This window comes from Choloepus didactylus, chromosome 12 (assembly GCF_015220235.1).
Source record: "Choloepus didactylus isolate mChoDid1 chromosome 12, mChoDid1.pri, whole genome shotgun sequence".
NCBI classification, from domain to species: Eukaryota; Metazoa; Chordata; class Mammalia; order Pilosa; family Megalonychidae; genus Choloepus; species Choloepus didactylus.
The window spans coordinates 37,334,623-37,358,027 of record NC_051318.1 but is presented as its reverse complement, the minus strand read 5'-3'; the positions used below and the strand labels follow the sequence as shown (position 1 = coordinate 37,358,027).

Sequence of the window (23,405 nt, the reverse complement as noted above, 5' to 3'; positions counted from 1 at the left end):
TGTGCCTTCCTGTCATCTCTATATGCCAGCCTCCCTGGGACTAGAAGGTGAGCTCCTTTTCCGCATGCCCAGCTCGCAGCACGATTAAGCACTCGAGAAGCTCCAGTGGTGCAATCAGTCACCATGAGGTAATTATAAGACAAATAAGCACTCAAGATTGTGTCTTTGAATGAGTTAAACTAATACATTTAATTAATTATAAAAAGGAAAATCCTTTTTTTAAAAAAAGATTTAAATATAAAAAGAACCTTCCTGTACAAGAGTACACAATCCCAGTCTTACACAAAGCTGAAGTCTGCACTCAAAACATCTGTTTTTCACTTCAGAATCATCCTTAATGATCATAAAAAGACTTTTTCTTCACTATGTAGTTCTCTACTAGCTTATTAATTTATAACCTGCCTTGTTCCAAAAGTATTTAAAGTGATTTACATACAAATTAAGATTAGAAGTATTTTAATAAGCAGATGAGGAAAACAGGCTGTGTTAACATAGCAATAGAGGAAAATAAGAAGCAGCAAAGTTTAAGGGTAATAATTTAAAAATTCATGTTGAAAGAGCTAATATAACTGTTAGCATTGAGTCATAGGTTTGGAACTAATCTTTCCAACAGTCAATTGAAGAGGTGGCTGGGATGAGTTACATGAATCAAAGTTTACATAAAACAAAAACAAAGTAGCTGCTCAGGAAAAGCACAATACTCCCAACACTGAAAATTTCTTACAGGGTTCCTCATAAAGGGGACACTAAAAAATAGAAAAAATGATAATTATAATAACAGCCAACAACTAGCCTTACACTGTCCTAAAAGCTCTAAACATAGTCATTCATTTATTTATCCTGTGAGGTAGGCATTACTTTTATCAGCATAGAACAATTAAGGGAACTGATGAACAGGAGCAGTTAAGTAAATTATCCAAAGTCACGTGGCTGTAGCTGGGGTTCAAACTGTGCATACTGGTTCCAGAGTTGACAATCTAACCCCTGTACCATGTGCCTCTCACTGTTTCGAAAGTAAATAAACATCATCCTTCCAGTAGAGAGAGACCACTTTCATAAAGATAGTCTTATAATGTCCTTCAGTGTAGGCCAAGAGGCAAACACAAAGCTCATCTCAGGAGGAGTAATTCCACAGAGGCCAAAATGAAGCAGTCCAGGCACGTGCATGGGTGCCCAATGGGCAGATGTGTGAGGTCTTTACAAGAATGGGTGGACCTGCATCCTTCAGGCTATACTCCATGAGCATTATTTCACTTCTCGGAGATTGGAAAAGTACTGAGTGGCTGAGGTGGGGTTATTCTCTCTGAGCAGTAGGTGAAGATCTTGGGTGTTGACAGTTAAAGCAGAGCCACAAGCTAGAGCACCCACCCGAGCCGGAGGCAGGGCAGACACCCCACCCACCCACCCATCAAAGCTGAGGAACCTCACAAAGACCCACTTCTGCCTGAAGATATCAGTCTACCTTTGCATGGAGGTGACCCAAGGGAGTGCCCGTGGGCAGGGCAACCTTAAGAAAAAGGGTATGAGTGGCTCAAACCAAAGGACAGTATGGCTCCTGAATTTCTTTGCCATAGAACAGGCCCAGTATAGTTAGGCTGGATAATATCTGAAAAGAGAATAATCAGTTATCAATCATGGCCACAGCAAACCCATGGAACCTTCAGCCTTGAACCATATTACTTCTTGGTATAGCCCTGGGACAAAAGGGTTGGAAAGTGTAATGCTAGAGAGCTGAATGGGTTAACACAGTGGGAGAGATTATTAAAGATGAGTCACCTATTGTTTGGAGGAAACACACCTCCCATCCCCCAAAAGAAGATTTTGGTTTAAGTGATTATAACCTATCTTCTCAGTACCTATTGGCTAGCTTCTCCAAGTTTAAGTTCAGGACAATAAAACCATTTCATCTGAGCTTACTCACTTATTGAGCACTTGCTATGAACCAGGCACTGTTCTAACTGTTGGGGACAGCACAGTGAATAAAACAGACAAAAATCCCTGCCATCATAAAACTTAGCCTCATTATAGTTACTATAAATACACTTACTACTAATAATTACTACATTGTTATTATTCTTGACTACTAGCACATCAGATGGAGATAAATATCATGGACAAAAACCATGGCAGGGAAGCGGGGAAAAGCATGCTGAGGGCATCACAAGATTAAACAGGGTGATAAAGGAAGCCTCCCTGAGAAGGTGAAATTTGAGCAAAGACCTGAAGGAGGTCAGTGAATGAAAATGTGACTACCTGGGTAAAGACCATCCCAGGAAGAGAGAACAAGGGCCAGGCAGCCTGTGCACACAGCAAAGGAGGAATAAGGTGATGAGAGAGGGAAGGCAGCAGGGGAGGCGGGGTGGGGAGTGGCAGGTGGTGCCAGGGCCGGCTTGGGAGGGCCTTGCCGACCACTGTGAGGATTCAGGATTTTACTAGGGGCTCCTGCAGGGTTTTGAGCAGAGAAGTGACATGGTCTAGCTTTCCTTCTCAAAGGGTGACTCTGGCTACTAGGTGGAGAAGACACCGAAGAAGGCGAGGACTGAGCAGGGAGACCAGTTCTGAGCGAGAAGGCACATCCTCCCGCTCAGCAGCACCTTTGCCACCTGCACCCACCGCGATGTAGCCTTCCTTTGCCTGCAGGTACAGGACAGGATGGTGGGCAGAGAGCAGTTGACACGATGCACAGGAACAGAGCTTCAGAAATTCAGCCCCAGAGCTCTGGCGGGTTATTATTTCCTTGTGCAAAAACTAAAATAAAATAAAAATAAGCAAAGTCCCTTAAAGGCAGGTTAACCAAAGACAAGTCAATTTGGCCTGAGGGAGGAGAAGCTTGTAGCATGTGAACAGGATTGCAATTAGTGGCCCAAGCGGGTCCTCCCAGCCATCAGGGTTATGGATTACACTGTCTACTGGGTCAGAATGCTGTAATGGGCTAGTCCTTCTCATCTTTGATACAAGTTATTCTCAAAAGCATGTTCCAAAATACATTAGAGTTTAAATATTTAACAGTTAATATAGCACCACTTAAGTTTCATCTCCACACATAACACTGCCTTCCAAAATGCCTCCAACAATGCTCTCCTTTTCTTCCTAAGTGCTAATATCACACGACCCCCTGGACCAAATGCATCCTCTCTCCAGGCTCCTGCAAGGCAGAAGTGACCCGATATGATCCCGGGGTGCATATGGCATGCTAACCCTCCCTCTCAGTTTCAAATGGCAGTCTGGCAACCAGGAAAGGTTTCAGGGTTCCCTCATGGCAACCTTGAGAGAAGAGAGTGCCTACTGGCAAGACTCACCCCAGAAACTCTCACATTTATTATTCCCACTCATTCTGACAAAAACTGTGATAAGAACTGGAGAAGAAAAAAGGCAAAGCATCCCGAGGGAGGAGGAAACCAATATGTGGCTTCCTCAGAAGTATTTGTGAAAAGGCCATCAGAGGCACACCCATGTAGGACTGTATACCTCTTCGTGCATTTTAAAGGGAGAAAAGAACACAGAAGTGTCCTGTCAAACCAAGATTCCTTTCACTTTCAAAAGCCTTCACCCAAAAACACTGTAATTAGCTGGATTTAAAAGCAATAATACTATAAATATTTTTCTCACACCCATTACAGTTTTCTTTCATGCTCCCTTTAAATTTCTCTTCCTGAATTGAAGGACTGACCACAAGCTATTAGAAAGAAAAATCTAGTCAAGTTAAAGAATAAGATGTAAAGGAATTCAATAATTCACCATCACTGATCACTGGTAGAGGGTTGAAATATATATCTAAGTACACATTTTGCCAAGTTTATTTCTAGAACCATGTCAAAAACATGTAAGCTCATCAAGCAAACTTAGAAAACTATTCTGTAATAAAAGATTTTACTTTCAAGCTCCTCTCCATGTGTTTAACCTTGATGTAATACAAGGCATTCCCATACAAACAGGCACCTCATAATTTAAACAAAAAGCCACTAATTATCCATTAATAAACAAAGACTACATATACAAAAGTATACTGAAATAAATACATTTGCTTTACAAGTAAAGACTAGTTTATTCTAACACCATTAAACTACTTGTTAATTAAGCAAAACAGCATTTACCAGACAGGAGGAGATCAATAGTTCTGAATCTTCTTTTGTCCAATTGTATGCTGTATATTCAAGGGTATTATTCTCTCCTGGCTGTTTGCACATATAAGCACAGTTTCTTTCAAATACAGTGCGGATGCCTTTAAACAGGATCACACTAGTAGTGCAACCCATCCCCAAGGTAAAGATGTTCAGATTTCTAGCAATCTCTACTCCATTTCCACATCATCTTCCTTGGCTCCTGAGAAACCGGCTCCCACTGTACCATCTTCAAGACAAGCAGTTACCGGTACCTTGACAGAAGGGAAGCTCCGAGCTGTTGTACTAGAATCCTCTCCTCCCAACAACAGCCTGACAAAAATCCAGGCTCCAAGCGTAAAACAGGAGGGGTGATGCAGAGACAAGATGACACACCTCGGATGCACCAAAACCTCTGAAGTACTGTTTTTCCAATAGATTGCTTCACTATTAATACCAAAGAACAAATGAGCAGAAGATTTACATGTGGTCACTGGAAGACTGCCGGGTCCAGTGATTTGTTTGGGGTTGTTCTGAATCTCAGAACCTGCACAAAACGAAAAAGGCAGTGCCAGACAGCCACTCTGCTGCAGATGCTGCTGGGAGGCACAAAGAATGTTCATCTGCTGCAAGAAATCCCTCTCCCAGAATGCTTAGCCTAGCATTTATATTAGAAGCCTCTCTTTCCTTGACCCAAATATGCTGTTTGTTTAATCCTGCACCAGCAAGGAATAGAAAAGGAAAAAAAAAAAGTCCCAAAAATGAGTGAAATCATTAAGATGACTGCTGCTATGGAAACACATGTAAGCCCACTTCAAACAACCTTTTGCATGTATGGGTAACAGCTTGCTGACAGCAAACCACAAAGGAACACAAAATTGCCATGTCAATCTTGACTTCTGCCCACCTCCACTCTTTGCTACAGAGATGGTTAGCAAGTCTGCACTGCTTCAAAGGATACTCCCACCTCTCATACCCAAAGATGCAAATGAGAACATGGCTGAAGGGTTCCTTGGTTCAGCTGGATGTTTACTTTCTGATGTGGCAATCCAGTGTGCAATGTTAAATACATACTGAAGTTCACAATCAACATGGTTATTATTTTCAGTGTGTAAGTAATAAAGGTTCTTCCAATGCAGACTGAACTCGGTGCTGCTATTTTGTGTCTTCGGGAATGACTAATAAGGAAGTTACCACTGATATATAACAAGCTGACTCTGGCCATTTTCCTTCCTTAAAAAATGAAAAGCTAACTGTGCAAAAAGGGGGAAACCCCTCCCACCCACAACATGCATCTAGAAGAAAGTTATCACTCTTATAAGATCTGTTCTGCTATCATCCCTTATTTCACAAGGCAACAGATGGTTTTCATTTTCTATCTATAGATTTCAAAGTTGGAGGGAATTATCATGATTGAGTACCCAGGGGCTGGAACAGAAACTTGTGTAACGTACTAAAAACAGACTTTTAGAGAACGTCATTCAATCTTCTAACACCAAAATTTCTGTTTTCTTTAGCTAGTGTAGACGTTATATAAAAGCAAAAATCTAGGCTTTGTCTATCTCCTGCAATTATATGCAAAGTATAACTAATAAAGATCAAAGGAATGGAAATATTAGCCACATGCACAAAACAAAGTGACTCTACGTGGTCTAGAGCATTCTGCTTCAGAACAGGAATTCTGTTTAAACAGGTCTATAGAGTTTAAGATTATACTCAAGTTCTGACATCAAAAGATCCAGGTTTCCATGTGATGTCACAAAGCTAGGGGACAAATAAGATAACATGGAAACTTATCTACATAGAAAATGAATGCAACTGTTAACCGCAAAGGAGAGGCTAGGCCTGCTTATAATTGTGCCTAAGTGTTTTTTTTTGAATGTCTCTTTTTTGCTCAGATGTGGCCCTCTCTCTCTAGCTAAGCCAACTTGGCAGGTGAAATCACTGCCCTCCCCTCTACGTAGGATCCAATACCCAGGGGTGTAAATCTCCCTGGCAATGCAGGATATGACTCCCAGGAATGAATCTGGACCTGGCATCATGAGATCGAGAACATCTTCTTGACCAAAAGGGGGATGTGAAATGAAATGAAATAAGTTTCAGTGGCTGAGAGACTCCAAAAGGAGCCAAGAGGTCACTCTAGTGGGCACTCTTAACACAATATAGATAACCCTTTTTAGGCTCTAATGAATTGGAATAGCTAGCAGTAAATACCTGAAGCTATCAAACTACAACCCAGAACCCCTGAATCTTGAAGACAATTGTATAACAATGTAGCTTATGAGGGGTGACAATGTGATTGGGAAAGCAATGTGGATCACACTCCTCTTTGTCCAGTGTATGGATGGATGAGTAGAAAAACAGGGTCAAAGAAAAAAAACAAAAATTAAAGGAACAGTGGGGGGGGACAATTTGGGTGTTCTGTTTTTATTCTTGTTTTTTTTCTTCTTGCTTTCACTTTTTTCTGGTACAAGAAAAATGTTAAAAATTGATCAGGGTGATGAATGAATGAACAACTATATGATGGTAACATGATCAATGGATTATATACTTTGGATGATTATATGGTATGTGAATAAATCTTAATTAATAAAAAGAATGGATTAAATTAAAAAAGAAAAGAAAGAAAATGAATGCTAGCGACCATAAAACACTAAACACATGGGCTAAATTGTATTGAGAATTCAGAAAATCCACCAATTTACCTAACTCCTATACTACAAGAGAAATATTTAAATTAAGAGTTCATTCAGTATAAATAAAGAATGGTACCTAGAAATTTAAAATTAATTTATTATTAGAGTTACCTACCTGTTTTAGACATTCTGGGTGTAGAAGACAGGAAATATCATTTAAGATACAAAAGACTTTGAACTTTACAAAGGATCACAAATGGTAACCAAGCAAATTTGAAGGCACTGGTAAGTTCTATTTGATTTACTTTAAAACCAGAAGTTAAAACAGGAGAGAAGAGAACAGTTTCCTAACAACCATCCAGAGGAAACATAAATGTTTCCTGGAGATACATTAATAAACATTTAAACAACTTGTATCAATTTTAAACACTAATCATTTTCCAGACAATAAAATTAGTGGGCAAGAAAAAAATAACAGGTTTCATGCTAACAGAAGCATGACAAATGAATCATTCAAAAGGTATATTTGGTTTCACTGATTTTTCTGCTTTGGAATGATCTCGATTGGTCTAAAATGATAATTACCATGAATTTCTTGAGAAGAATAAATAGATGGATGGTATCTATTGGCAACCAGTTCAGTCATCCACAGAAATACATATTTCAATTTGGAGACATTTACTCTCTCATCTTTAAATATCACCTCTAATTTACACAACTCCCAAAACTGGATGTCTGCCCTTGACTCCCTTTTGAGATCCAAGCCCATGTCTTCCTCTACTGCTAAAACTGACTCCAGACCCTCCCAACACCATCTCATCCTCAAATGTCCCAAACCAAGCATTTTTTATTCTGGCAAACTAGCTTCCCAATGGTACTCTTCTGTTTCACAGAAAATTATATCATTGTTAAGCTCTTGTAAATGCAGGTGAGTTCTCTCCCTCTCCCGCCCCCTCACACTTGTCCTCCCTCTCCCTCTTCAAAAGCACATTTTCCATTTTCCTGGGAACAAATCCATAACTACCATTATGTTTTCATTTGGCACCAGTGGAAACTGCAGGAACCATCATTGTGGTCACACCCCCAACCACTATAAAAATTCTAAGCCAGTCTCCTTTCCTTGCTCTGTCAAGCCGGTTTAAGACCTGTCTGGGAGCTGTCCTGCTCTCCCCAGAAAGCCTTACCATGTGACTGATAAAGCCTTACACACTCTGTTGGTGTGTGTATGTGGCCTCATCAGTCTCAACATCCAAACCATACTCTGGGTGGGGGTGCCATCTGTTTCTGTGGTGGGGTACAACAGTGAATTATATCTCAATAATGCTGTTATTTAAAAAGGGAGGATGATGACATCTACTCTGTTCACCTCATAAGGTTGTCAAGTTCAAATAAGATAACAGAGACAATTCAACCAAGAAATTGCTATAAATATATAAGGTGTTATTGTTTTATGTAACAAAAGGTTTACTGTGTGTAACTTTAAGCAGCCACCTTGCTTGATGAATTTAACAATTTAGTTTCTGTATGTTGCTTTGATCTCACTTCTCAAAAATATACCAACCACATTAATAGTAGAGGTTCCTAGGGCTGTCCTCAGGGTATGCATTTTAGACCTGGGAGAGGAGCGCCACACTATACAAATCACTAAAAAGCCTGTACAAACAAGAAGCTCAGGTTAAGATTTACTGGCCCACATCAGTGGTCAGAACAAACCTCAGACATGCAGCTAGAGACCATGGCAAATTGGTCCCACGCTTTGAGCCTCCACAAAGCATATCCATCTGGAGCTGCCGGTCTCATCTGCAGCTCTCTCCTTGCCAACTGTCTTTTGTTTCAAATATCTTCTAAAAGTTTACTTAATTTGATTGGTTGATTTACTTAATAGGCCTCCAGAAAAATGTAGATAAAGAAGAATCTGAAGTGGCACTTAAAAACTCTAGAACTACAAACTGGAACTTATATTGTATTCCAAACAGACAAAAGTCAGGCCAGGAAGGGGCAGAATTCTCTCCATTCTGGGGTGGCTGAAATAAAGATGTCACATGATGATAACACATGTCACGTGATACAGCCACACTTCACAAACTTGAATAAATGGAGTATGAGTAGAATTCTACTTAACATGTCATTCATTCTCTGTAAATGCCATTACATTTATAAGGCCAGTCCATATAAAAAGTTATTTCTAACCCTTGGGAGACTGTATTTCATATATTAATGTAATGAATTCTGCTGAACAAAGAAAACTGATGTAAGTTGGCCTCTCAACACCTATCCATTTTATATTCAATCAGTACAGCTAATGGTATTAGTAAAATGTCTTGGCACAAGGCCTAGCACATATGCATGCACAATTAATGTTGGTCTCTCTTCTCCCTTTTGCCTGAAATTAAATTTTTTCTTCCCGGATATTGAAGTGAAGAGTGGGGTAATTCTTAAAAAATACAAGCATTTCTTACACAAAATTCAAGCTATGAGAACTGCAGCTCTAACAAACTCAATCTAGAGGAACAGAATTCATTATATTTAGTTTCTATTTCTTCATTCCACTTGGTACTTCTTAGAAAAACCCTTAGAACTATGTCCCATCATAGAAAAAAGACAGCTGAGATTTGAATTTCTGATCCATTAAGCAACTTCCACTTCTTTCACTGAGATCTATAATAGGAACAAACTAACAAAGTTTATATGGGTGCTGATTTATCCCTCAGCTCAAGCAGCTACAGGCAATGTCAGAACTTCAATTACTGTTATGGAAGTATGGAACAAAATCATGGTTCCAGAGGGTTCTTAATTCTTTGAAGTGAAACCAACAAATCCCATAAACACTGATCCTATATCAAACATGAGAAGTTGCCAAAAGATCTTACATATTTGCAAAGACTTACAACCTCACTGTAATATCTGTGGGGGGGGGGGTGCAAAGTAGAGTGGTGGAGGGAGACAAATCCACACAAGATTACAATGAGTATGTAAGCATCAGTGGTCCATCTGTACATGAAAAACAAGGAAACAGAGCAAATTCACAATGGCATAATGAAATAAGAACTCACAGTGACCTCATCTTGGCCTCCACCAGGCTCTTCCAAGGAAATTCTATTTTAGGAAACATCAGAAAAGATTACTTAACAGCAAAATCTACTGAATATAAACAAGAGGAGAGGTACACTACATAATTCTACACACTTCAATTACTTGTATCTTACATTTTACAGGTGACAATTTCAAATCTTTTACTGTCAGTGTCAGCACAGGCATATTGGCTCAACATGAATAAAAACCCCTTGAGCGCAAAGAACAAAGCATAAAACGTAAACAAAATTTGAGTTTACCATGTTTAAAACTATTGTAATAAGTCAGTTTTCAATTAAAATAATCAAAAGATGAATAAGAAATAAACAGATACTATAGCAGTTACCCCCATAAAATGTATCAAGCAAAATTCAACTTTTCAAAATAGGAATTTGTTTTTGAGAAAGTAGATGAAAAAGACATAAAATAAACTCCTTTATCCAAGCTTTCAGTCAAGTCCAAAAGGAACTGAAAGGGCCAGAAGTCTTCGCCGAGAGTTGCCATGGTTTCCTGCTTCAACAGTGCTTGAACAGAAGCCGGCGCTCACCCTCGTGGGGTGTCCACTCCGAGCAGTCCTCCACCCCTGTTCCAGCACCATGCAGCTGCCACCTCCTCTCCACAACTGCCTGCTATGATGACCACATCTCTGCCACAAGTGCACCAGAACTACAACCAGGTCTCAGAGGCCGCCATCGGCCGCCATCAGCCGCCAGATCAACCTGGAGCTCTACGCCTCCAACATCTACCTGTCAATGTCCTACTAACTTTGACCTTATATTATATTTTCTTCACCAATCCCATGAAGAGAGGGAACATGCTGAGAAACTTATGAAGCTGCAGAACCAACAAGGTGGCCGAATCTTCCTTCAAGATATCAAGAAACCAGAACGAGACGACTGGGAGAGTGGGCTGAATGCAACAGAGTGTGCATTACACTTGGGAAAAGGGTGAATTAGTCACTAATAGAACCACACAAACTGGCCACTGACAGAAAGGACCCCCACTTGTGGGACTTCATTGAGACACATTACCTGAATGAGAGGGTGAAGCCCATCAAAGAATTGGATGACTATGTGACCAACTTGTGCAAGACGGGGACCCCAGATCCTCGCTTGGCAGAGTATTTCTTTGACAGGCACACTCTGGGAAACAGTGATGATGAGAGCTAAGCCTTATGATGTCTTCCCCAGAGCCACGGGGTGACTTCCATGGTCACCACAGCAGTACATGCATTTTGGGTTACCTTTACCTTTTCTATAAGGTGTATCAACATCCACCAAGTTCTTTCATTTGTACCATTCCTTCAAATAAAGTAATTTGGTACCAAAAAAAAGGAATTAAATGTACCATATGTCCCACTTACAAATGCCCATAAAAATTTCATTCTCTGACATCTTAAAAGATTTTAATTTCATTTTACAAGACAAACTGCAGACCTTTGTAAGATCCTCTTTTACAGCCAGTCTATACTTGGATTATGGACTAACTGTATCTGTGTTTTTAAAAGAATATGACTTTGACCAAACTTTCTCTGATGTTTAAGTGGATTTAACTAGGTCAGAGAAATGGGATATTTTTAGGGGAAACCACCCTCCACATCAGAATTAGACAGATTATAGATATTGCCAACCTTCCTTGCTAATTAAAAACAAACAGGACTGAGAACTTCTGGGGAAGATGGCAAAATAGGGAATTCCAGGACTCACTCCTCCTCCAAAAAGAGTTAGTGGGCAAGCAGAAACTGTCTGAAACAACTAGGTGAAAGTGAAAGGACGGAAAAAGATATTTCCATGCAAATAGTAACCAAAAAAGAGCTGGGGTAGCTATACTAATATGGAACAAAATAGACTTTAAGTCAAAAGCTAGGGACAGAGAGGGATGTCGAAGCCCTCTACCCCAAGGATGGAGGTGGGGGGCATGGCAGAGCACTGATAACATCTTTTGATCAGCAGATTTAGATTGCTGAGTCCCAGCTCTGAACTGCCATTCTAGCTCGCCCTGGATAGGGAGCACCGTGGCCATTGTTTCAACCCCATCCCCCAACAGGGATGAAAATGGTGAAGGTTTAAACACAGAGAAGATTCATAGACGCAGGGCCTCCTCAGGGATATGAGGAACAGTTTATAGAAGCGCACCATCTGCTGGGAGTCAGGAAGTACAACATCAAGGAGCTGTCAAAAAGGCTTTCTCGTCTTTCCCAACCCTTTTCCTGGGGCTTTTTGGAACTGGTCTGCAACCCCTTAGTGGGTCCCTGGCTCTGTTATGGTGGGGAAATAGTGACTTGGGAAAGAACTCTCCAGGGTGACCCTCTTCCTAGAATTTGCCCTATAGGCAAAAAGCAGCTGGAGGTAATGAAAGAAGAATTAAACAAACAAACAAACAACAACAACAAAAAAAAAACCCGGAGGCAAAAGAAAAATAAACAGAGATTAAGATTCCCAGAAAAAGGAAGCTTTCTCCTGTGGGTGAAACAACTGCACAAATAGTGCAGTCTTAAAAATTTTGCCACACACCCAGGACAAGAATCAGATGAAGAAGAGCTGAAAAAATATGATCAGTTAAACATGGACAAGTCTAAAGGTCTAGAATAAGTTGAACAAACAGGTTGAAAGAGAAAGAATGTAAAAAGATATTTCCGTGCAAACAGTAACCAAAAAAGATCTGGGGTGGCTATACTAATATGGGATAAAATAGACTTCAAGTCAAAAGCTGTTTTAAGAGACAAAGAAGGACACTATATATTAATAAAAGGGGCAATCTACCAAGAAGAATTAACAATCATAAATATGTATGCCCTTAATCAGGGTGCCCCAAAATACATGAGCCAAAATCTGGCAAAACTGAAGGGAGAAATAGACACCTATACAATAATATCTGGAGACTTCAATACACCACTCTTATCAATAGATAGAAAGAACATCTAGACAGAAGATCAATAAGGAAACAGAGAACTTGAATGATATGATAAATAAATTAAACCTAACAGACACATACAGAACATTGCACCCCAAAACAGCAAGAAACACATCCTTCTCATGTGCACATGGATCACTCTCCAGGACAGACCACATGCTGGGTCATAAAACAAGTCTCAATACATTTTGAAAGATTTAAATTACACAAAGCATCTTCTCTGACTATAACGGAATGAAGCTGGAAGTCAATAACAGGTGGAGAACTGGAAAATCCACAAATATATGGCAATTAAATAAAACATTGTTGAACAATCGAGGGATCAAAGAAGAAATTGCAAGGGAAATCAGTAAATATCTCGAGACAAATGAAAATGAAAACACAACATATCAAAACTAATGGTATGCAGCACAGGCAATACTGAGAGGGAAATTTATAGCCCTAAACTCCTACATTAAAAAAGAAGAAAGACCTAAAATCAAAGACCTAACTAAACACCTGGAGGCAAACCCTCTACTAGGTATATACCCAAAGAATTGAAAGCATGGATTCGAGCAGATATTTGCACACCAATGTTCATAGTGCCATTATTCACAATTGCCAAAAGATGGAAGCAACGCAAGTGTCCATCAACAGATAGATGGATAAGCAAAATATGATAAATACATATGTGGAATATTATTCAGTCATTAAAAGGAATGAAGTCCTGATACATGTGACAACGTAGATGAATCTTGAAGACATTGTATTGAGAGAAATAAGCTAGACACAAAAGAACTAATTACAATAAGAAAAGTCATAGAGTCACAATATAGATTACAGGTTATCTGGAGACAGGGTAGGGATATGGAATGGGAAGTTAAGGCTTAAAATGTGCAGGGTTCCTATTTGGAATTATGGAAATGTTTTGATAATGGATGGTGGTGACGGTAGCAAAACATTGTGAATGGAATTAAGAGCATTTATTTATATATATATATATAAATTTATATCTGAATGTGATTAAAAAGGGAAATGTTATATTGTGTATATGTTAACAATAAAAAATTCCAAAAAATTCCATGGAACACTACACAAAAGGGATCACCAAGTTAAATCATGTACTATTGTTAACAGCACAATTATAAATACATGCTATCATCAATTGTAACAAATATGCCATACTAAAGCATGGTATTAATAACAAGGTGGTATAAAGCAATCCTGTATTTTATGCATGATTTTTCTGTGAACCTACAACTTCTCTAATAAAGAAAAACATTACTCATAAAAAATAGAATTAATAAAACCAAGAGTTGGTTCTTTGAGTGGGTCAATAAAATTGACAAATCCTTAGCTAGACTGACAAAGAAAAAAAGAGAAAAGATGCAAATAAAATTGGAAACAAGAGGGGGAACATTACTACCGACCCAGGAAAATAAAAAGGATCATAAGAGGATCCTATGAACAATTTATGCCAACAAATTAGACAACCTAGATGAAATGGACAAATTCCTAGAAACACACAACCTACACTGACTCTGGAAGAAATAGAAAACCTCAACAGACCAATTACAAGTAAAGAAATTGAATCAGTTGTCAGAAATCTCCCAAAAAAGAAAAGTCCAGGCTTAACAGGTGAATTCTACCAATCATTCTAAGAAAAATTAACACCAATCCAGCTCAAACTCTTCCAAAAAATTGAAGAGGAAGAAACACACCATAACCCATTCTATGAAGTCAACATCACCCTAAAACCAAAGCTACTACAAGATACTACAAGAAAACTACAGAACAATTTCTCTAATGAATGTAGATGCAATACTTGCAGCAAATTAAATCCAACAGCACATCAAAGGAATTACACACCATGATCAAACGGGTTTTATCCCAGGTAGGCAAGGGTGGTTCAATACAAGAAAATCAATTAATGTAATACACCACATTAACAAATAGAAGAGGGAAACCACATGATCATATCGATTGACACAGAGAAGACATTTGCAAAGTCCAGCATCCTTTCTTGATAAAAATACTTCAAAAGATAGGAATAGAAGGAAACTTCCTCAACATGATAAAGGGCATATATGAAAAGCCCACAGCTAACATCATACTCAATGGTGAAAGACTGAAAGCTTTCCCACTAAGACCCGGAACAAGACAAGGATGCCAACTGTCATCACCATTATTCAACATTGTGCTAAAGTTCTACCTCAAGCAGTTAGGCAGGAAAAAGAAATAAAAGGCATACAACTTGGTAAGGAATAAGTAAAACATTCACTATTTGCAGATGACATGATCCTACATATAGAAAGTCCCAAAAAATCTACAACAAAGCTACTAGAGCAAATAAATGAGTTCAGCAAAGTGGCGGGATACAATCATTATGCAAAAATCAGTAGTTTCTATACACTAGTATGAGCAATCTGAGGAGGAAATAAAGGAAAAAAGTTCCATTTACAATAGCAACTAAAAGAATCAAATATCTAGGAATAAATTTAACCAAGGATGTAAAGGACTTCTAACACAGAAAACTAAAAACCACTGCTAAAAGAAATCAAAGAAGACCTAAATAAGTAGAAGAACATTCCATGTTCATGGATTAGAAGACTAAATATTGTTAAGACATCAATCCTACCTAAATTAATTAACAGATTCAATGCAATCCCAGTCAAAATTCCAACAACCTATTTGCAGAAATGGAAAAGGCAATTATCAAATTTATTTGGAAAGGTAAAGGGCCCTGAATGGCCAAAAATATCCCGAAAAAGAATGAAGTTGGAGAGTTCACACTTCCTGACTTTAAAGCATATTACAAAGCTACAGTGGTCAAAACAGCATGGTTCTGGCATAAAGATAGATATATTTGAGCAATGGAATCAAATTGAGAGTTCAGAAATAGATACTCACATATATGGCCAATTGATACTTGATAAGGCTGCCAAGTCCACTCAACTGGGACAGAATAGTCTCTTCAACAAATGGTGCTGGGAGAACTGGATAACCATATGCAAAAGACTGAAGGAAGACCCCTATCTCACACCAGATACAAAAATAAACTCAAAATGGTAAGAGTGAGGACCACAAAACTCTAGAAGAAAATATAGGGAAGCATCTTCAAGATCTTGGGGTAGGAGTGGTTTCTTCAACTTCACACCCAAAGGACAAGCAACAAAAGAAGAAATAAACAGGACCTCCTCAAATTAAAAACTTTGTTCTTCAAAGGACTTTGTCAAGAAAGTAAAAAAAAAAAAAAAAGGCAACCTACTCAATGGGAGAAAATATTTGGAAACCACATATCTGGTAAAGGTTTACTATCCAGAATATATGAAGAAATCCTACAACACAGAAATAAAAAAAATCAATCCAAATAAGAAATGGGCAAAAGATCTGAACATTTTTCCTAATGGGAAATACATATGGCCAAAAAGCACCTGAAAGGATGCTCAACATCACTAGCTATTAGGGAAATGCAAATGAAAACCACAATGAGATATCATTTCACACCCACTAGAATGGCCACTATTTAAAAATACAAAAAACTACAAGTGTTGGAGAGGATGTGAAGAAACAGGGACATTCATTCACTGCTGGTGGGAATGTAAAATGGTGCAGCCAAAGTGGAAAATAGTGGCAATCCCTTAGGACACTAAGTATAGAAATGTCATAAGATCCAGTAACCCCACTACTAGTTATATACCCAGAAGAACTGAAAGCAGGGACTCAAACTGGAATTTTCACACCAATGTTCACAGCAGCATTATTCACAATTGCCAAAAGATGGAAGCAACCCAAAAGCCCTTCAACTGATGAACGGATAAGCAAAATGTGGTACATACATAAAATGGAATATTATGCAGCTGTAAGAAAGAATGAAGTCCTCATGTATGCAACAACATGGATGAACCTTGAGGACTTATTCAGAGTGAAATAAGTCAGCACAAAAGGACAAACATTGTATGACCTCACTAATATGAACTAATTAGAATAAGCATACTCATAGAGTTAGAATCTAGAATACAGGTTACCAAGAGACAGAATGTGAGTAGAGAATGGGGAGCTGATGCTTAATTTGTGCAGAATTTCTAATTAGGTTGATTATAAATGTTTGGAAATGGATAGTGGTAATGGTAGCACATTATTAAAAGTGTAATTAGCACTGAATTATGCATGTGAATGCAGTTGAAAGGGGAAGTTTTGGATCATGTATGTTACTAGAAGGAAAGTTAGAGGATAAAACCTGGGACTACATAAGACAGTAAACCATGCTGTGCATGATGGCACATTTAATAATACAGTATAATAATAGTTAATAGTAAAAATATAATAATGCTCTTTCATGAATTTTAACAACTGTATGACACTAAGGTGTTAATAATAGGGTGGTATATTGGAAGAAATACACCTCATGCAAACCATGGAGTATAGTTAACAGTAATATTTTAATATTCTTTCATTAACTGCAACAAAAGTACCACACCAATGCAAAGTGTCAACTATAGGAGGGTATACTGGAATGTTGTATTTTTTAGATGACTTTTATGTACACCTACAACTTCTCTAATTAAAAATAATAACAATAGTTTTTTTAAAAAAACATTATGCTAAGAGAAAGAAACCAGATGTAAATTACTACACATGGTATGATTCCATTTGTATAAAATATAAATATAAATAAATCTATAGAGACAGAATTAGATCATTGGTGTGTAGGGGTGGGAAAGATAGAGGGATTGAGAGGTAAATGCTAAGGGGTATAGGGTTTTTCTTTTTGAAGTAATGAAAATGTTCTAAAATTGTGCTGATGAATGCACAACTCTGTGATTATACTAAAAACCACTGGTTGTACACTATGGATGGATTGTATGGTATGTGAATACATCTCAATAAAACTGCCTGCTTAAAAAAAAAAAAAAGACAGACCCAAGGATAATATTAAGTACATGGAAAGATAATCAACATCATTAATCATTAAGGAAATGCAAGTCCAAATCACAATGAGATACCACTTTACACCAACTAGGATAGTTAGAATCAAAAAGACATAAAAATAAGTGTCAACAAGAATGTAGAAGAAATGGAGCTCTCATGCATTGCTGGTGGGAATGTAAAATGGTACAGCCACTTTGGTAAACAGTCTGGCAGTTTCTCAAATAATTAAACATAAAATTACCATGTAATCCAGCAATTCTACTCCTAGGTTTTACCCAATATAAATGAGAACATATGTCCATGCAAAAAATTTGTACACAAATGTTCACATCAGCATTATTCATAATAATCAACAAGCAGAAAGTGTCCATCAACTGGTGAGTGGATAAATACAATGTGGTTTATCATAACAATGAAATATAATTTGGCAAAAAAAAGAAAAGAAAAGAAAAGAAATCAGGTGCTGGTACATGCTAAAACATGGATGAACAGTGAAAGCATTATGCTAAATAAAAGAAGCCAGATACAAAAGACCACATAATATATGATTCCATTTATATGAAATATCAAGAAAAGGCAAATCTACAGAGATAGAAACTAGATCAGTGGGTTGCCTAGGGCTGGGGAAGATGGGTAGAGTGGAGATGATGGCTAACAGGTACAGGGTCTCTTTCAGGGATAATGAAGTTCTAAAATTGATGTGGTGATGGTTGTACAATTATGTGAATACTAAAAGCCACTGAATTATACACTTATTACACACTTTAAAAATGTGAATTGCATGATATGTGAATTGTATCTCAATAAAGCTGATTTTAAAAAACAATATCAGGAACACACCTATAAAAAGTTCAATTTCTTTTAAAAAGACTACCCCTCAACACAGTTATCTCACTATAGCCAACACAATGAATTCGCAAAAGTATCCCTACCACTGTTTATGCAAAAGAAAGTACAGAAGAGAGCAAGGGCCAGTTGAAGATATTCTGCTTTAAATTTACAGGGTACTTAAGAGAACCTTTCGTCCAGTCAATAAACCTGGCTCATTCATTATGTTAGGCAAGGTCTAGAGCCTGAAGCCCATGCCATGTATCCTAATTCATTCAAAGTAATTTATTTTGCAGATATTTTCCCAAAAATTTTCATCTTCGCCTGAACAACAAGTTCTCTAAATCTGAGAAGAAAATACCATTTGCAGAAAAAGTCAGAAAAGGGGTAGAGAGAGATAGATCATTAACAGGGGGTGCCAAATTTCATTCAAAGTATGGAATTGGTTCTATTTAGGCCATTCTATTCCTCTGTACAATGTAGGAGATTTAAAATTTAAATGTAAATTTTAAAGTTAAATATTATGTTATACAAATAATATACTACTGGGTACATCATTGCTGAGCTTCCCCTACACTGCTTAACAGCATATTACCTGGGAATAATTCCTGTTACCTACCAGACCCGAGCACAGGATTTAGTTACAGGGTCTCATGTAATCTTCAAAACAACCCTAAGAGTTAAATTTTATAGGTGATCTCACTTATGATCACAATCCTTTGAACTGATAACAATAAACAAGATTTTCACAGAAACCCGTCCTTGTTTATGACCAATGAAAATTGCAACCAACACTGACCCCATGTGGAGTGGGGCTTATAAACCAATCAACAGGGGTTAGGGACAAGTAAACTCCAAGTTCAAATTGTCTCTTAGAACAGCAGCTTTCAAAGTATTTTCACCACGCCTTATATTACGAAGTACTTTTTAAATCATGATACAGTAAAAGTTTGTGAAAATATTTCAAAAAAAAAATACCCTTACAACATGTGATACGTTACTTTCTATTCTAGCCTCTCTGCTCCTTCCTATGCAGCAGGTGAATCAGGTTTGCAGTTTTTCCAACACTTACAGCACCAGCCTCATTATGACCCCCTCAGAGACACCATTACCAGCCACCCAGCACCCTCCGTCAGAGGAATGGGTTTCAGCTCCTCTAAACCTCTAGGATTTAGCAATACCAATCTCATCCCTTTGTTCCCCAGCCCTAGAGTTGATGACAGCTTCTTGTAGCTGCTACTTCCATACCTCAGTGTTCTCTTTTTACCTTTTCAGTTATCCACATAACACCTTTATGCCTAATAACAATTTTTTATATTTCATTCTCTGTTAAAATAAACGGGGTGATTTCTGTTTCCTGGCTGCATTCTGTTACACTGCGCTAGGTTATAAGCAATTTTAAAACACTATGATTAGCAAAAAAGATACATGAATAGCCATTAAGCACAAGAAAAGATGTTCATTTGTCATTAGGGAAATGCAAATTAAAACTACAATGGCATACCACTAGGTACCTGTTAGAATGGTTAAAATTAAAAAAGACTGGCTATACTGAGTGCTGGCAAGGATGTAGGAGAACTGAAACTCTCACACACTGCTAGCAGAGCCACTTTGGGGAACAGTTTGACAGTTTCTCAAAATGTCAAATACAGAGTTACCTGATGACCTAGCAATTCTACTCCTAAGTACCTTTCCCTAAAAGATGAAAACACAGATCCACACAAAGACTTGTATGCAAATGTTCAGGGCAGCATTATTCATGACAGACAAAGAACAGAAACAACCCAAAGGTCCATCATCCAGTGAATGGATAAACAAAACGCAGTATATACATACAATGGAATGGAATACTATTTGGCAATAAAAAAGAATAAAGTACCAATACATGCTACAACATGGATAAACCTCAAAAATACTCAGCTAAGTGAAAGTAGTCATACACAAAGGCCACATGTTGTATGATTCCATCTATATGAAACGTCTAGAAAAGGCAACTCCACAGACACAATTAGTTGATCAGGGGTTACCTGGAGCTTAGAGTGGGAATAGGGAATGACTGCAAATGGGCACAAGACTTCTTTTGAGGGTGAATGTTCTAAAATTAAATCATGGTGTTAGTTGTACAACACTGCAAATTTACTAAAACTCAATGAATTGTACATTTAAAACAAGTGAATTTTATGCCATATAAATTATACCTCAATAAAGTTGTTAAAAAGACTACAAAAAGTATTTACAGAATGTAAGTATTCAACAATAAAAATAATGATTATATATAAACAATGTACTACGTAAAATGGAACATTTGTGTCTGGATATACATATAAGCACATATGGTAAATACAGTATGCCTAAGAACCAAACAATCTCAGCAAAAAGAATATCTTTCTTCTAAATACTTAAGAATATGTTTGGTGTGTGGTATTAAAGAAAATGTCCAGTTTGAGTAAAAGATGGATGAACTGCTTCAGAAACACAATAGTTGAGACAACACCAATATTTGGATCTAGCTAAAGCCATTAAAGAGAAAGATACTGTTTTGAGATTGAGAAAATTCTTTCACGTGGATAAACTTTTTTTTTTTTTTTTTTTTTTTGAGGTGGACGTAGAGAGTGTGAATGCCTCCTAGCGACACTGCCAAAGAAGAAAAACTGACAATGTCTCATTGGATAAGACTGACAACTGGCATCAAATACAGCTAGATATATCAAATACATCACTGAAATTGTATTTGACCTTGAAAATTGACTTACATTTGAATTGTTAGACTCTAAATCACAGGAACTCAGATATCATTACAGTGTAAAAGTAAGGGAATACATATCTGAAGGCAGAAAGTTCCCCCCACTACAACAATCATCCAAAGACAGGCAAATACTCAATATATATTCAATATATATATATATATATATATAATGAATATATATTCAATATATATATATATATATATATATATATATATAATGAATGACTCAGATTTTGAACTCATTTGTTGATTCCTGGATGATGAAGAATGTCTATGCTTGTTACAGAGACTTTAATGGAAAAGAACTAATCTTTAGCCCAAAGTTCAGCAGATTCACAATTAAAGAAAACTCTTCTCCAAAATCCCAGGTAAAAAATTTCAAAAAGGAATACTGATAGATTTTATAATAAATATTCTGATTTGCATAATTAATGTTTCAAAAAGCAAGTGTCTGTTAGCAGTAGTACCACTTTTTAAAAGTAATTTTTGGTGCTTTTATGGTATAAAATTATTTTCCTCAACAGAATCCCAATTTGTAACATTGTCCCTAAAGGAGATATGAGCGCAATTTAACAGACATCACTTCAAATGTTATCCAGGAATTAGTTAGGCCATGAGACATGGGTCACCTTTATCACTCACCCTTTACAGATGAGGAGAACCAAGGCCCAGAGAAGTAAATTACCTTGACCAAAGTCACACAGCTCATGGGATGTGAACCCAGAGCTTTCTGGCTCCTAAGTCCTTGTTCTTTCCACCATGTCCCATTAAATCACATTAACAATACTGATGATGATACAAGGAGGAATTAAAAACTATAAAGTATGTATACATGTAAGATTCTGAGAAAGAACATGAACTTATAGTTCTTTCTTTAGTTGTATTAGCTCCTTAGAATAGATCTATTCCTCTTTCTAGGAAACATAGGATGGAAGATAGATCCCTTCCGTCAACTGAAAGGGGAAGTACAAACCTCAGAGCCAAACAGCAACAATGAAGATTTTCAGTAAGTGGCCAAGTGTTGTTTTTATTATCCAAGGTCACCTACCAAAAATTCTAAAATATCAAAGGTGGGTTCATGCTCAGCCAATGTAAAGTCTCCACTTTAAAAGCCTGTTTCATATTCTACTAACAACATAAATCCCTTACTTCCACGCAAGTCGAGGAGTTATTCCTACTGTTCCCGATGAGTACCCCACAAAATTCAAGGGCTCATGTCACAGCTACCTGCTTATGACACTCCAAAACATGCCTCTGGTAAGGGGAAGAGATTAGATTCTTCCAGCTTCTACAAATGGACACATTCAAGACTACTTCTAGGAAGACATTTTTTAATTTCTCAATAACTAAAACTTAATTACATCAATTATGTGACCAAAGCAACATTGATGATTCGATATTTTCTGGGAAAACCCAATAATGTGTTTCCTTCTCGTAAACCATCAGTCACCAGTGTGTATCACTGGCTGGAGGTCATCAGAACATCAAGGTGCATCCCTAGTGCCACTGAGGGTACGGCAGAGAGAGATGATATACTAACATTAAAACGGACTCTAAAACCCATTCAAATACAGGAACCCGTAAAACATGGTGTAAATTAGAGTGGGCTTGGTGATTTGTTGCTTTATCATTGGGGATACCAAACCGGTACAATTTTAAAGGAAGTCTGATGAATGTGTTTCCAAATATCACAATCTTTTTTGTATTTAGCATCCAAGAAGAATGTCAACCTATGTAAAAGTCATTATTCAGCAGATGTCTAATTAAAAAGCAACAGAAGTTAGGAATGGTAAAATTACACATTCCCATAGAAAGTTCAAATCTGCCTAAAAACAAAAGTTTTATTTCCACTTCAATAAACATTTCATAGCAGATTCCAGTAATGTAAGATATTACAGGCTTTTAGGAAAAACTGTGTCAACAACCATTAAAAAATTGTTCCTTGCTATTCTGAAGGCTAAAAAAATTTACAGCATATGATGTTTTAATGTATCTGAGCACAGATAACAGATTTAAATATACATGGCCACCTTCTTATAGTCACTGGGTGAGAACTAAACACTGAAAAATATTTTAATGATACGTTTTATTTCTTGTAGACTAATTCAGTCAGGGCCAAGCAGTAGGGAAGGCAAAGACAAATACATATTACATCTTGATTTTTAAAGCAGGAAATCTGAATACGGAAGACAGATTAGA

At 37.5% G+C, this 23,405-nt stretch overlaps 1 protein-coding gene across 17 annotated transcripts in view; it reads right to left on the bottom strand.

Moving 5' to 3' along the window:
• Nucleotides 1–23,405, bottom strand: part of DOCK9 (dedicator of cytokinesis 9) — a 299,763-nt gene that overhangs the window by 229,544 nt on the left and 46,814 nt on the right. For 4 of the 17 annotated variants that reach the window (XM_037800396.1, XM_037800398.1, XM_037800403.1 and 1 more), the window contains exon 1: nt 4,095–4,316. The exons of 5 other annotated variants lie outside the window; for them this stretch is intronic. In XM_037800396.1, coding sequence (XP_037656324.1) covers nt 4,095–4,256 — 162 coding nt within the window. In that variant the 5' untranslated portion in view covers nt 4,257–4,316. Of the gene's footprint in view, nt 1–4,094; nt 4,317–23,405 lie in introns of those variants that run through there. 8 more of the 17 variants (XM_037800406.1, XM_037800407.1, XM_037800413.1 and 5 more) reach the window with 4 other exon arrangements.